This window comes from Danio rerio, chromosome 9 (genome assembly GCF_052040795.2).
Source record: "Danio rerio strain M-AB ecotype USA chromosome 9, GRCz13ab, whole genome shotgun sequence".
In the NCBI taxonomy this organism is placed as follows: domain Eukaryota; kingdom Metazoa; phylum Chordata; class Actinopteri; order Cypriniformes; family Danionidae; genus Danio; species Danio rerio.
The window spans coordinates 46,088,176-46,103,676 of NC_141029.1; the positions used below are offsets into that span (position 1 = coordinate 46,088,176).

The 15,501-nt window shown below is 37.8% G+C and overlaps 1 protein-coding gene across 1 annotated transcript in view; it reads right to left on the bottom strand.

Moving 5' to 3' along the window:
- Positions 1 to 15,501, bottom strand: part of cerkl (CERK like autophagy regulator) — a 195,866-nt gene that overhangs the window by 122,268 nt on the left and 58,097 nt on the right. Inside the window, exon 3 of the mRNA NM_001089474.1 lies at positions 5,082 to 5,213. Coding sequence (NP_001082943.1) covers positions 5,082 to 5,213 — 132 coding nt within the window. The remainder of the gene's footprint in view (positions 1 to 5,081; positions 5,214 to 15,501) is intronic.

The window sequence follows — 15,501 nt, forward strand, 5'->3', positions numbered from 1 at the left end:
AACAGATGGGTGCAGTCCCTCCCCCTGGGTCGGGTTACTGACGGAGGATACACTTCTCCTGTCATTATGAGTGTGAGATGCATTTAGAATCATCCACAGCAGTGTTGTACAGCTGCTACTTCCAGTACGAGCACACACACACACAAACACAACCTCGAGCGCACAAACACACTGCTGACAAATAGATAGTGAGAGGTGGAGGAATGAAAGAAGAGCAGAGCTTGGTTATAGACAGATTGTATGAAATGTTTGTGCATATTCATTAGCATCACATTTACATTTGGTAGGTTTTCTTAGTTTGTGCATTTGCTGGAAATGAGTCGCAAGTGTGCGCTACTGTTTGAGTTACAGCAAGGCAAATTTTAAAGAGCAAACAAACTAGATGAGGTGTTTACATAACAGTGTTTTCTATTAAAACTGTGTTTTTAATGCTTTCTGGCTGTTCTTTTACAAGACAGTGAAATTTTGAGGGCCTGAAAGCACAATCTTTTAACAAATGCAAGTTATTGAAAACAATATCATCATAGTCTTGTGGTAAAAACTACAAAAATGCTATTTTATTGGAGAAAAGGGTGACTTCATACACCATCAATTAGCAGTTTTCCATATTTTGTGGTTCATGTTTTTCATGAGTATCATGTTGGGGATACTCATCCCGAGGCCCTCAGAGACTATGCAGCGCCACTTATATGATGCAAAAGCAGCGACGGGATGATCCCAAGGTTTCCATAATCCTGGACCAGGTCGTATCCTGAGCAGCTGCTGTGGTGGTCATGGAGGAGTGGAGAGCATGAGACTGATTCCTGTTATGCTCTGGGGACAGACGAGTCTCGCTCACCTCCAGCTTCTCCAGCGCCTAGACTGCAGCCCTACACAAGACGTTTAGCCACAGGAGAAATGGTCATGCCCAACTGAGCCTGGTTTCTCTCAAGGTTTTTTAATTCTTCACTTCCGCCAATTGGTGAAGTATTTTCCTCGCCGCTGTCGCCACTGCTTGCATGGTTCGGGACCGGTAGAGCTGCGCGTCCATGGATTTTCTCTTCAGTGTTTGGACTCTCAGTAGTGATTATTAAACCGCACTGAACTGAGCTAAACTGAACTGAACTTGAACATTGAAAACTGGACTACACTGTTTCCGTTTACTATGATCTTCTATGTGAAGCTGCTTTGACACAATTTACATTGTAAAAGCGCTATACAAATAAAGGTGAATTGAATGTTTTTTTATTCATGCTTTTGAATTGCATTATGAAACCTTGATCTTTCTTCCAACAACTTTTAACCTTGAAAAGTTTGAAAAAGTGACTTTTATTAAAATTTTAATAGTGATATAATGTCTGGGTCTGTGTTGTACATACAGTACAAAAACTTATAATAAACTCTCAGTACATTTCTGTTATTTTACAGACTTTTTCCTCCATATATTATTTCTTATACATTAAATTATTTCAAACTGCTAAAATGTCAATAAAAGTCACTTTGTTAAACTGTAGAGTCGAATTTTCAACATAAAAATTTGACAGAATAGAGATCAACATCTCATAAATCAATTCATGACTAAAAATGACTTACTTTGTCACCACATTTGGACCAAAAGGCAGACGTCAGATTACTAAAATGAGAAAATAAAATATGATCTGCACCTGCACAAGACATGTAAAGTATCTGTCCCTACCAGAAGGTGGCAGTATTGGTATCGTTCCATAAAGGTAAACCAGACCTAGTGCTGCACACATACAAACTGTAAACAAAGCAGCATTTCTGAAATATTTTCACAGTAATTCTCGCTCAGCACTGACAGATTCACTTGTGCAATTATGTCTGATAATCCATATTATTTGCAAATATTTAAAAAATGTGATGAAATGACAACCGGGGTGCAACACGGTGGCTCAGTGGTTAGCACTGTCGCCTCACAGCAAGAAGTTTGCTGGTTTGAGTTCTGGCTGGGTCAGTTTGCATTTCTGTGTGGAGTTTGCATGTTCTTCCCGTATTGACATGGGTTTCCTCCGGGTGCTCCGGTTTCCTCCACAGTCCAAAGACATGTGGTACAGGTGAAGTGAATGAACTAAATTGGCTGTAGTATATATGTGTGCAGATGAGTGTTTATGGTTGTTTCTCAGTGAAAGGTCGCAGCTGGAAGGGCATCCGCTGTGTAAAACGTATGCTGGATAAGTTGGTGGTTCATTCCACTGTGGCAACCCCTGATGAATAAAGGGACTAGGCCGAATGAATGAATGAATGACAGCCAGCTTTTTTGTGTTTCCTCTTGACTTGCACTATTTGCTCGGTTTGTCTCTTTGTTTTTTGTTCTCGTGCTCTGAATGTAGCTAAACAGTCAATCAGAGTACAGTACACTCTTTCACAGATTCTACATGCTGAAACAGGAGAACCACCATTTGCTTGGTGTGTTCCTGTCTTCTTTACATGTCAATCTATAGGCATGATGAGTCAATAAAAACAAATGTGTTAGACTATAGAACCATATGCACACATGCCACCTCTCCCAGAAGCTCCAGTAAAGTACTTCTAGTGCAAATTGCCACGGTCATTGGAGCTGCCAATTGAGCCTTGAACACAAAATCACTCGTCAGGAATATGCGCTCAAACCATTTAATTCCGCCATACTTTATTAGATAAAGATGTGTAGCTGGGCATGAATAATATTTGAAGGGACTTATTTTATTTTATTTTATATATATATATATATATATATATATATATATATATATATATATATATATATATATATATATATATATATTTACTTATTAATATTTATTTGCTTTATTTAAGACTTTGGAACAGGTTTGTGTAGTCAAATATTACAGATTTACAGAAATGTTGGCAAAAATTGTAAATAAATACATTTAAAAATACAGGCAATACAGACAATTTAGCTTACCCAATTCACCTAAACCTTACCCAATTCACCTATATTTTTGGACTTCTAGGGGAAACTGGAGCACCCAGAGGAAACCCACAAAAAACACAGAGAGAACATGCAAACTCCACAGAGAAATGCCAACTGACCCAGCGACCTTCGTGCTATGTTGCAATTGTGTTACCCACTGCGCCACCGTGCTGCCCTTTTGGGACAGCTTAATTGTTTTAATCCATTCGTGTTATGACAACATAAAAGAAGTGTGTGGAAAGTTTTTACAGTGAATATACTTCCTTAAAATTATTTTTTGCAGGGTGGGATATTTGCATATGCGCACAGATGCATAGTGTTTCTGGTCTGGCCTGCATGACATAATTTTAGTAATTTTAGGAACTTTTTGACCTACTTTGGTCTGTACATGGAGCTGTACATGGAACTTTTCATAGTGCTTTTCAGTTTAATGCAAAATTTTTGGGCGGCACGGTGGCTCAGTTATTTGGCACTGTCGCCTTGCAGCAAGAAGGTCTCTGGTTTGAGTGCAGACTGGACTAGTTGTCATTTCTGTGTGGAGTTTGCATGCTCTCCCCGTGTTCTTGTGGGTTTCCTCTAGGTACTCCGGCATCCCTGACAAGTCCAACGACATGCGCTATAGGTGAATTTAATCAACTATGTTGCCTGTAGTGTATGAGTTCAATAAACTAAGTTGGCCATGGGATATGAAAGTGTGTGTGTGTGTGTGTGTGTGTGTGTGTGTGTGTGTGTGTGTGTGTGTGTGTGTGTGTGTGTGTGTGACTGCAAGAGCGTATGGGTGTTTCCCAGAACTGGGTTGCGTCTGTATGGTCATCCGCTGTGTAAAATATATGCCGGAATAGTGTGGCAACCCCTGATATTCAGGGGTTAAGCCGAAGGAGAATGAATGAATTTAACATTTCTTTTTCGTCAGTAGATTTCAGTTCCTTTGAGTCGACATTTTTTGTTTGTCAAAAAAATTAAACAATAATTCTGAACCTGATTTGCTAGAAATGGATGGATATTGACACGTATTTAATTAAATATTAAATAATTTGCATATTTTAACATAATATTTTACATAACCCTTAATGCAAAAAAGACCCAAGACCAGTTACTGTAACCACAGCCATATCACCCTGCAGCCCAAGACCGGTTACTCACTGAAGCTAAGCAGGGCTGAGCCTGATCAGTACCTGGATGGGGGAACACTAGGTTGCTGTTGGAAGTGGTGTTAGTGAGGCCAGCAGGGGGCGCTCAACCTGTGGTCTGTGTGAGTCCTAATGCCCCAGTAAAAGTGAAGGGGACACTACACTGTCAGTGGGTGCCGTCTTTCGGATGAGACGTTAAACCGAGGTCCTGACTCTCTGTGGTCATTAAAAATCCCATGGCACTTCTCGTGAAAGAGCAGGGAAGAACCTCGGTGTCCTGGCCAAAGTCCCTCTATCGGCCCTTACGATCATGGCCTCCCAATTATCCCCTTCCACCGAATTGGCTCTATCACTGTCTCTCAACTCTACCAATTGCTGATGTGTGGTGAGCGCAGTGGCGCCGTTGTCCTGTGGCTGCTGTCGCATCATCCAAGTGGATGCTGCACACTAGTGGTGGTGTGGAGAGACCCCCCTCATGATTTTGAAGCGCTTTGGGTGTATGACCATACACAAAAAATGCGCTATATAAATACACATTACTAAAACAAATAAATCAATCAATCAACTGGAGAAATATGGTGCATAACTATTAGTTGTTTACTTTATTTACCCAATTCACATGTAGCATGTATAATAACAAGTTGTATCTTGTACAGTGTTGCTTCTGCAGTACGGCATATTCTATTATTATTTTTCCCTCTAAACCTTGGTGTTTAAATGCATGCAGAGATGGCAGTTCAAATAGCAAACATGATTAATTTTGCCTTTAAGTGTGTATTCAAATGATGCATTAACATAGGGACCTTGACATTCCTCACCCTAAAATATTGATTTCCTATGATCCGCTGCCAATGCCTAATGGCGTAAAGCAGCAGCTTGTTAGCATACAGGGAATTGTTGAGCACAGAGGGATAAACAGACCCCGAGGGCAGACGCTAATGCACTTCGACCCCGAGTGAGGCCTGGGGGGACCCCAAATCACCTGTGCATGAAGATTCAAGCTTAACCTGGGAATAAAACCTGTGTGTGAGACTTACTGGTGACATCCACTTGTATATCAGCGAGTTTGAAGAGCGGAGCAACTTCATCCAGGTAGATCTGGTATGCCTCTTTCTTATGACTGATGGGGTTCACAAAGACTTTGAGAGACTTGGGACGATTCTTGAAACCTGCAGAGTGAAGAAAAAAACAACAAATGAGTGTGAAGATTCATCAATCCCCTCGTGTCAGAAATCCCACGGGCTTTGATTTAAGTGCTTGATACTCCTCCAGTTTAGAGAAGTGCACATCTGTTAATGTGAGCCAGAGCCCCTGTCCTACATAATAACGATTTCTTGTCGTGAGTTCAGCTTTTGTCTGCCACCCTTTGCTTCAGGACGGCTCTCACACAGCGTGAGTTCAGTCTCCACCAATTGAAAAGGTCAGATCAGTGTCTGTTGTTTACAGGGGCTGAACGGCTGCCAAGAATGAGGAGAAGACTTGAATAAATACACCACAGAGGCTCTTCTCCCTTTCTCTCTGTTAGATTGCTGTTTTGGTATTGTGTGTGAGTGTGTGTATTTTGTTTTTTTCTCCTTATTTTTTTATTTTTATTTTTTTTGTAGTTGGAGAATTGGTCAATTGATTATGGATTTTTATTGTCTATAGACAGCAAACACTGTGGAGTGGTCAGTGCAATGCATTTTATGATATATATATATATATATATATATATATATATATATATATATATATATATATATATATATATATATATATATATATATATACATATATATATATAGATATATATATAATAACATATAACTAATATAGACTAAGAACATTTACTAAATTATAATTTACTAATGTTTATACAACAGTTATGTCTGGTTCTCAAATCTGATTGGCTGATAGCCGTGAGATATTAAAGGAATATCAGCATTGTACAGCCTCCTCACCTTTGTGTATTACTCCGCCCACATAGACTGACAGCAGATCAATAGACTTACTACAGTTTGATAAATAGTAGCTGTTGGACAATATTTTTACTTTTGAGTCTTTTTTAAGTTAAATGTAGTTTATTCATTAGGATAGTATACCTATTTTAAATATTTATAATTTTAGAGATTCAGTGCATTGGATTTCCTCTGTTCATCCAAAAAAAGTTCTTGTGTGTGAATGTGTATGGATGTTTTCCAGTACTGGGTTGTAGCTGGATGAGTATTGGCTGTGTAAAACATGTGCTGGATAGGTTGGCGGTTTATTCCGCTGTGGTGACCCCTTATAAATAAAGGGACTAAGCCTAAGGAAAATGAATGAATGAATGTTTCAATATTCTTTGATAGATAAAAAATATCACTTTTGATTTATCCAATGCTGTTTTTATTTAACAAATAGAAAGAAAAAAGAAACTGACCCTAAATGACCCAATATACAGTTGAAGTCACAAATATTAGCGGCCTTTAATTTTTGCCCCCCTGTTTATTTTTCCCCCAATTTCTGTTTAACGAAGAGATTTTTTTTTTTACACATTTCTTAATTACTAATTTCTAACAACTGATTTATTTTATCTTTGCCATGATGACAGTAAATAAAATTTGACTAGATATTTTTCAAGACACTTCTATACAGCCTAAAGTGACATTTAAAGGCTTAACTAAGCCTAGTAATTAGGCAAGTTATTGTATAACAATGGTTTGTTCTGTAGACTATCAAAAAATATATAGCTTAAAGGGGCTAATAATTTTGACCCTAAAATGCTGTTTAAAAAAATTTAAAAACTGCTTTTATTTTAGCTAAAATAAAACAAATAAGACATTCTCCAAAATAAAAAAAATATTATCAGACATTCTGTGAAAATTTCCTTGCTCTATTAAACATAATTTAGGAAATATTTTAGAAAAGAAAAAAAATTCAAAGGGGGGCTAATAATTATGACTTCAACAGTATATTGCTATTCCACTACTGTGTAATATTCTCACCTCACCATCAATCTTTCTTATAGTGCCTATATTGCTTTAATTTCAGGAAGATACCAGCATTGACTAGCAGCAGATCATAATTAGCAGAATTATGGAGCCAGTTTCTTTCATGGTCTTCCTGTAGTGCCTGAAATTGATGGAAGCTGATGTGAAGCTCAACACTTCCTCCACCGTCTCCATCATTACTCTAACCCTGCCCCTGCAGCCCTCAACCCTCCACCTGCTAAAGAGCCGCTACCCCTCAACCTGACCTCCGCCAAACCCCTGCTGCCAACACAGCGCCCATGGTAAGGATGAACAATATTTTATCAAATGCAATATACAGTTGAAGTCAAAATTATTAGCCCTACTGTGATTTTTTTTTTCTTTTTTTATATCTATAAATACCTAGGCTGGCTTTAAAGAAAAACTTTGCTGCCCTGTCGTGGATGAAGCAGGTGCAATGATATTATACGGCACCTGAAAATAGTCCCCAGCTAGGTAACTCTGTAAAAGCACTGTGTAAAATCATTGTGCCCACAACTTTTAATTTTCTGTCAGTCTCAGCACACAATGTACAATCTTTCAGTCAGAAGTGATGTTTTATAAACAAATTCCAGGAGAAGCACGATCAGTTTTGACCAGCCTAATTCATTATTGACAATCGTTCTATTATCCCATCAGCTTAAGACCAAACCCCTATAAATAGTCAAACATGTCATATCTGTTTTCTCTTGACTTAAGCATCCCTCCACCACCCCAACTCCACACTGTTAAACCAGATACCAACTTAAATCTGAGGTGGGAGCATTCTGGGGCCAGGCTAGACACTGTGCATGGACCCCTATCTCTATATCCTGATAAGGGGAAGTATACGTGTTAGGGTGTCTTCCCCTCCCCCCGGACAGTGCGCCAAATATGCATTTAGTCAAATACTGTATCTGCGAGTGTGAACTCGTGAAATAGCTTTAAAACAAGATGCTAATGGTTTAATCCACTTCAATGAACTATGCTAAGCCAAGCTAAAAGTGCTCCAGAAGATCGGCTGAATAATTAAAAAAATGGTAAAACTCAACGATTTCAATCTAGGTGATTTGTACAATGACCCTATTTCCACAAAAAAAAAAAAAAAATTAATTAAAAATTAAAAAATGACATCATATTTTGGCCATATCAAATCATTGTGGTAAACAATGTGGGAACACTTTAAATAATGGTCCATTAGTTAATGTTAATGCATTTACTAACATGAACAAAGGATCAATAATGCACTAGTTACAGTATTTATTTATCTTTGTTAACAGTAATGTTAAGTTAAATATTATTAGTTCATGTTAGATCATATTAACCCACACATTGCATTATCTAATGTTAATAAGCTCATTGGATTTTAATAATGCATGAGTTAATGTTGAATTATGACTAATAAATGCTTGTGCTTGGTTATTGTTAGTAAATACATTAACTAATGGACCTTTATTCAAAAGTGTTACTTATTATGTGCATGGGTATATTTATCCACCATTTATTTTAGGTGTACAACATCCCCCGGTGATCGCCCATACCTATCGTAAGGTCACAGTTCAGACAGACACAAAACATGTGCCAGAGTAGCTGCAGGATGTGAGCCGGGGAGTCTGGGGGGGATTTGGGATCTTGAAAGAAGGCTGCGATGATCCTGTCTCCCACTATGTGGCTCTTGGGGGCCGCAGTGCCGGGACGCCGGGGTCCTTGCGGGGAGCAGGTGCACCACCGCTGCTCTTATAGCACTGAATGGGGCTCAGGAGGCTCAGCAAACCTCATCCTCACAGCGGGGGCTCCGGGCCCACCGCACAACACATGAAAACAACGATCTGATCTATTGCATCAGATTTGATGTGTGCACATTTGCGTCAGCACTAGATCAAAATGCCCACACACAAATAAATAGATGCAGTTTGCGAGGAGCATCTCTTCCAAAAGGAGATTTGGTTTGCAGAAGATACATTTGCTCTGTTACAAATGTTTCTTCGATACAACATATACAGCAATGTGGTATGCAGAAAAACTGTACTGCCTAAATAAAAAAAAAAATGTTTATTATATGCATATACAAGTATTTCTAATCAACAGAATTATTTGCCATTATTTATTTGCTTGTTTGCTTTTGTTTGTGAAGTGTATTTCTATGTATTTATTCATATTATGATAGCATATTTATTTCATTTTTATCATAATTTATTATGATAAAATAATTGTCATCATAATATATAAAAATACAGCATATATATATATATATATATATATATATATATATATATATATATATATATATATATATATATATATATATACATTTATTTATTTATGTCTATATATTAAATATACAAAATATTTATTTAAAATATTTAATTATAATTTAATATAATGAAATCTAAATTATAATTGTAATTAAAATGTTTTAATGTATTTTCTTACGGTTATTTATTTATTTGTTTATCAAATACGTGAAATAAAATATGGTATTTAATTTTTATTTATGTTTTTTATATATTTTTATTTGTTTTTAAGACACTTGCTTTTTGTTAATTTTTTTTTTCATTACACATGAGTTCATTACATTAATGCTCATTTTTAGTTTATTTGTCATTTATAACACTGTCAACTTTAGAATATGTAATCAATTTCATGTGTTCATTAAAAAAGGTCAGGAGAGGGTTTCCTTTAATGTCAAAAACATTAGTAATTTATTGGATACAAATGAATGATGGGCAGCACGGTGGTGCGGTGGGTAGCATAATCGCCTCACAGCAAAAAGGTCTCTGGTTCGAGCCCCGGCTGGGTCAGTTTGTGTTTCTGTGTGGAGTTTGCATGCTCTTCCTGTGTTCACGTGGGTTTCCTCCAGGTGCCCTGGTTTCCCCCACAAGTCCAAAGACATAGTAAAGGTGAATTGGGTAAGCTAAATTGTTTGTAGTGTATGAATGGATGTTTCCCATGATGGGTTGAAGCTGGAAGGGCATCCGCTGCATAAAACATAGGCTGGATATGTTGGCAGTTTATTCTGCTGTGGCGACCCCTGATTAATAAAGGTACTAGTCTGAAAAGAAAATAAATCAATAAATGAAATTAAATGAAATTAATGATTCAATGACCAGAATTCTGGTATCCTCAATGCAATGCAAGAATAACATTCAGGAGGAGCACAACAACATTTACATTTCCAAACTCCAGCTTTTATACACAGCTGATATTAACATGTGGAGTTTAGTGGAATTCGTCACTTGTCAGTCAATCTCCAGTCCTCCGTTGGCCGCACCCATACATACATCCCCAGCAGGCACACAACATCCTAAGACGTTATATTAGGTTAGATGTAGGTCATGACATCAGGTGACCAAAATTCAATGTCTAGCCAGCGTCTGAGGACAACATTATTTTGACGTCCATTAATGGCGTCAAATTATGTTAATATTTGGTTGATTTTGCGTTGTGTTGAAAAGTGACCAAAATCCAACATCTGATAGATGTCATAGTCGAAACGTCCATACAACACCAAGGTGTAACATGATTAGACATTGATATTTGGTTGATTTTTAGACGATTTTAGGTGGGACGTTGGGCATTGATGTTGGCCTCACATTGGTTTTCTAACGTCAACCCGATTTTCATTTCCAAACAAAATCCAACGTCCCCACAACATTAGGGAATATTGGAGTACAATGTCAATATGACGTCATGTTGACATCCAGTGCTTGCAGGGTCCTTTTTTCTATGAATTCTCTGCACAACATTAAAAACATAAGACTTCTTAACTGCAAAACAGTTTAGTTTCAGCACATCTCTGGTCACAGGAGGTTTCGCTGTAGAGCTGGTTAATATATCACCTTAAGCAATCCAAATGTTTAATGAAAAGTAAAAGAGACAAAAATAATAAAAAATATATTCCTTTTTCCTAACATCATATAGTCAAGCGTTACAGTTTAACCTCAGAAACAAGCTGGTACTAAACTTATACATACTGTATGTGCACAGTAATTCAAATCACTGATATTCTACTCTACTGATATTCTCAGCACTGTAGGCTTTGCAACAGAGCCCCCATCTCTCATTAATTCATTTCACCGAAATGGGAAACTGTGTTTATCTTGTTTAAATGATCATATCTGAGCTAAAGTTCAGCCTAAATCTAAACAGCCCAGAGAAGAGAAGGGGGACTCAGCCTGTCTGCATGTGCGAAACCGTGTTACTATGGCACATAATCCCATGTTTGTGTGAGCGATGCGCAGAAGCTCCCAGGAGCTGAAAGACAATCCAGACGAAGAGGTCACACTCAGGTTTCACCTCCACCAGCCCTGTTTGTGCTCCTGCAAAAGGCCACTGTGATTAGAGACTACAGAGAACCTGCGTTCACACGTTAGCTTTAACCTTTAGGGGATGCCAGACGCTGCATCTAAATATTGTGACTTAAACTATGACGTTAATCACTTGGGTAGTCTGTTCTGAGGTAAAGCTGCAAGGCATTTATTCATGTTTTCAGTGAAGGAGGGAATTTAACATGTATCACATTTAAAATAAGTAAATACAATATTACTAATGATGTCATTTATTTATACTAAAAATAACTAATACTTTAATCGATAATTTGAATTTTCTAATTCTTTTGAAATTGCTATTAATGTTTCTTTGGATGTACATAGGTTAAAATATCAATATTTATTAAATATTATGTCTAATAGCATTTTCCAAACTTCTTAATATAGGGCATTTTTTGTTGCATGAAGTCATAATACTTACAGTACTTATACTGACCAATAGTTTTTTCTCCGTCTAATTTTGAAAAATGTATTTATGTTATTTTTTCCAATAAATGACAATTGGTCAGTATAACAAATGTTTTCACTTGCTGTGATACAGTGCATCCTGAAATTATTCATAGCGCTTTACTTTTTCCACATTTTTTTTATATTACAGCCTTATTCCAAAATGGATGCAAATTTATAAAAAAAATAAAAAAATAAAAAAACGGAAAAATCACATGTACATCAGTATTCACAGCCTTTGCTCAATACTTTGTTGATGCACCTTTGGCAGCAATTACAGCCTCAAGTCTTTTTGAATATGATGCCACAAGCTTGGCACACCTGTCTTTGGGAATTTTTGCCCATTCCTCTTTGCAGTACCTCTCAAGCTCTATCAGGTTTGATGGAAAGTGATGGTATACAGCCATTTTCAGATCTTTCTAGAAATGTTAAATAGGATTTAGGTCTGGGCTCTGGCTGGGCCACTCAAAGACATTCACCGAGTTGTTGTTAAGCCACTCCATTGATATTTTAGTGGTGTGCTTTGGGTCCTGCTGGAAGATGAACCGTTGCCCCAGTCTGAGGTCAAGAGCACTCTGAAGCAGGTTTTCATTCAGGATCTCTCTGTACATTGCTGCATTCATCTTTCCCTCTATCCTGACTAGTCTTCCAGTTCCTGGTGCTGAAAAACATCCTCACAGCATGATGCTGCCACCACCATGCTTCACTGTAGGGATGGTATGAGCCTGGTGATGAGCAGTGCCTGGTTTTCTCCAAACGTAACACCTGGCAATTTCTCTAAAGAGCTCAATTTTAGTCTCATCAGACCAGAGAATTTTGTTTCTTATGGTCTGAGAGTCCTTCAGATGCCTTTTGGCAAATTCCAGGCAGGGAGTGGTTTCCGTTTGACCACTCTGCCATACAGTGGATTGGTGCACAGTTGGTTGTCCTTCTGTAAGGTTCTCCTCTCTCCACAGAAGAATGCTGGAGCTCAGACAGAGTGACCATCGGGTTATTGATCACCTCCCTGATTAAGGCCCTTCTCCCCCGATCACTCAGCATAGATGGCCGTGCAGCTCCAGAAAGAGTCCTGGTGGTTTCAAACATCTTCCACTTATGGATGATGGAGGGCACTGTGCTCATTGGAAATTTCAGAGCAGCAGAAATTTTTCTGTAAACTTCCCCAGCCTTGTGCATCGAGACAATCCTGGCTCGGAGGTCTGCAGACAATTCCTTTGTCTTTATGCTTGCTTTGTGCTTTGACATGCACCGTCAACCCTGGGACCTTATATAAACAGGTGTATGCCTTTTCAAATCATGTCCAATCAGCTGAATTTACCACAGGTAAACTCCAATGAAGCTGCTGAAATATCTTAAGAATGATCAGTGGAAACAGAATGTACCTGAGCTCAATTTAGAGCTTCACAGTAAAGGCTGAATACTTATTTACATGTGATTTTTCAGCTTTTTTATTTTTAATAAATTTGGAACAATAAAAAAAAAATGTCATTATGGGGTATTGTGTGTAGAATTTTGAGGAAATAAATAAATCAATCCATTTTGGAATAAGGCTGTAACATAAAAAAAAATGTGGGAAAAGTAAAGCTACAGTAGCAGCTCGAAGTAAACAGATTAACTTTTAAAAGTCTTACAGCATTTATTAACTACATTTACAAAGACGAAAATGAAGAATATTTTGCTATTATCTTAGAGTTTCAGTTATTTATGTACACAATGCAGTTTCAGTTAATACGTTTTTATTTTTATTTCAGTTAACGACAATTTCGTTAACCATAATAACCTTGTTCTGGAGATGTATTAGTAAAATTCAGCCTCTTGCATTATGTCCTTTATGTAAACAAGCCTGTTGTGTTTGTCCTCTCAATATCTCAGCAGTGACGTCCACATATCAGACACATGTCCTGCCACCTGTGGACATTCCATGAGGTCAGCAGATCTACAGCCATGCATGCAGACACTGACTCACAGGCTTAAGGCTGTTTTACCCCTGAGGGCTATCAAGAGCGGCTAATGTCACCCAACACAGTGCCTACATCTGTCCCTGTCCAGCCCCCATCTCAGCGCACAGAGGGTGCTGATGGGAAAGGTGAGGAGCATCTGAATGGTGTGGCTGAGGGTCTCCCTGTGGGGATGATGATTCGGCACAGGGGAGCGCTTTTCCCATAATCAGGGGTAAATTACCTGAGAGCTGGGTCAGGTTACACATTGATTTCAGAGGCAAACAAAAGCCCCAGGACTGCCCGTAAACACTCGCCTGCTGCGCTAATGAGAGGACTGAGATTGTCGTCCAGTGGTAGTTTGATATGCGAGGCATCAATGCTTCATGTTACAGTGCAGGGGTGTTTGTGTCATTTAGAATTCAGAATTCAAATGGCCTTTGAAATTTGAATTTTAAATTTTTTTTTTAATTTGACTTGAGGATGGCGAGTTGCATTTCAGCTTTATGTGCATTGAAGTACAGTTACAAAGTGAAATTCAAAGACAAAAGAAAGAAAGAAAGAAAGAAAGAAAGAAAGAAAGAAAGAAAGAAAGAAAGAAAGAAAGAAAGAAACTGAAAGAAAGAAACTGAAAGATGGATGGATGGAAGTAAATTGGAAGATAGATTGACAAACGGACAGATGAATGGATTGAAATTGGAGGATGGATGGATATATGGATGGAAATTGAAAGATGGATGGATGAATTGGTTGATGGATAGATGGAAGGAAATTAAAAAAGAAAGAAAGAAAGAAAGAAAGAAAAGAAAAGAAAAGAAAAATGGAAGATGGGTGGATGAAAGGAAGGGAATTTGAAGATAGATTGACAAATGGACAGATGGATGGATTGAAATTGGAGGATGGATGGATGGATGGATGGATGGATGGATGGATGGATGGATGGAAATTGGAAGAAAGAAAGAAAGAAAGAAAGAAAGAAAGAAAGAAAGAAAGAAAGAGAGAAAGAAAGAAAGAAAGAAAGAAAGAAAGACAAAAAATGGATGGATAGATGGATGGATGGATGGATGGATGCATGCATGGATGGATGATTGCATGGATAGATGGATGGATGGAACTTGAAATATGGATGGATGGATGGAAAGGAAATTAGAAGATAGACAGATGGATGGATGGATGGATGGATGGATGGATGGATGGATGGATGGATGGATGGATGGATGGATGGATGGATGGATGGATGGATGGATTGATGGATGGATGGATGGATAGATGGATGGATGGATGGATGGATGGAAATTGGAAGATGGATGGATGGATAGAAGTATGACTGGATGGATAGAAATTTGATAATAGATTAATTGACAGATGGATGTAGATAGATTATAGATAGATAGATAGATAGATAGATAGATAGATAGATAGATAGATAGATAGATAGATAGATAGATAGATAGATAGATAGATAGATAGATAGATAGATAGATAGATAGATAGATAGATAGATGGTTGGACAGAAAGATGGATGGATAGAAATTAGATAATGGATGGAAATTGAAACATATTAAACAAGTAAATATATGAAAATATGAGTCATACCTAAGGTTTATGACAGATATAGATGGAGGTACTGTAGTAGTTTTGTTCATGACAGAATGTTGACTTGGCCGTGCCCCCTTAAAGAGGCACACAGAGGACAAGAGAGTCGCAACATACCTAACATAGCCATCAAACTGCACTTAAGTAACCCACAGACCGTTGCACTCACTGAGCCCACAATAC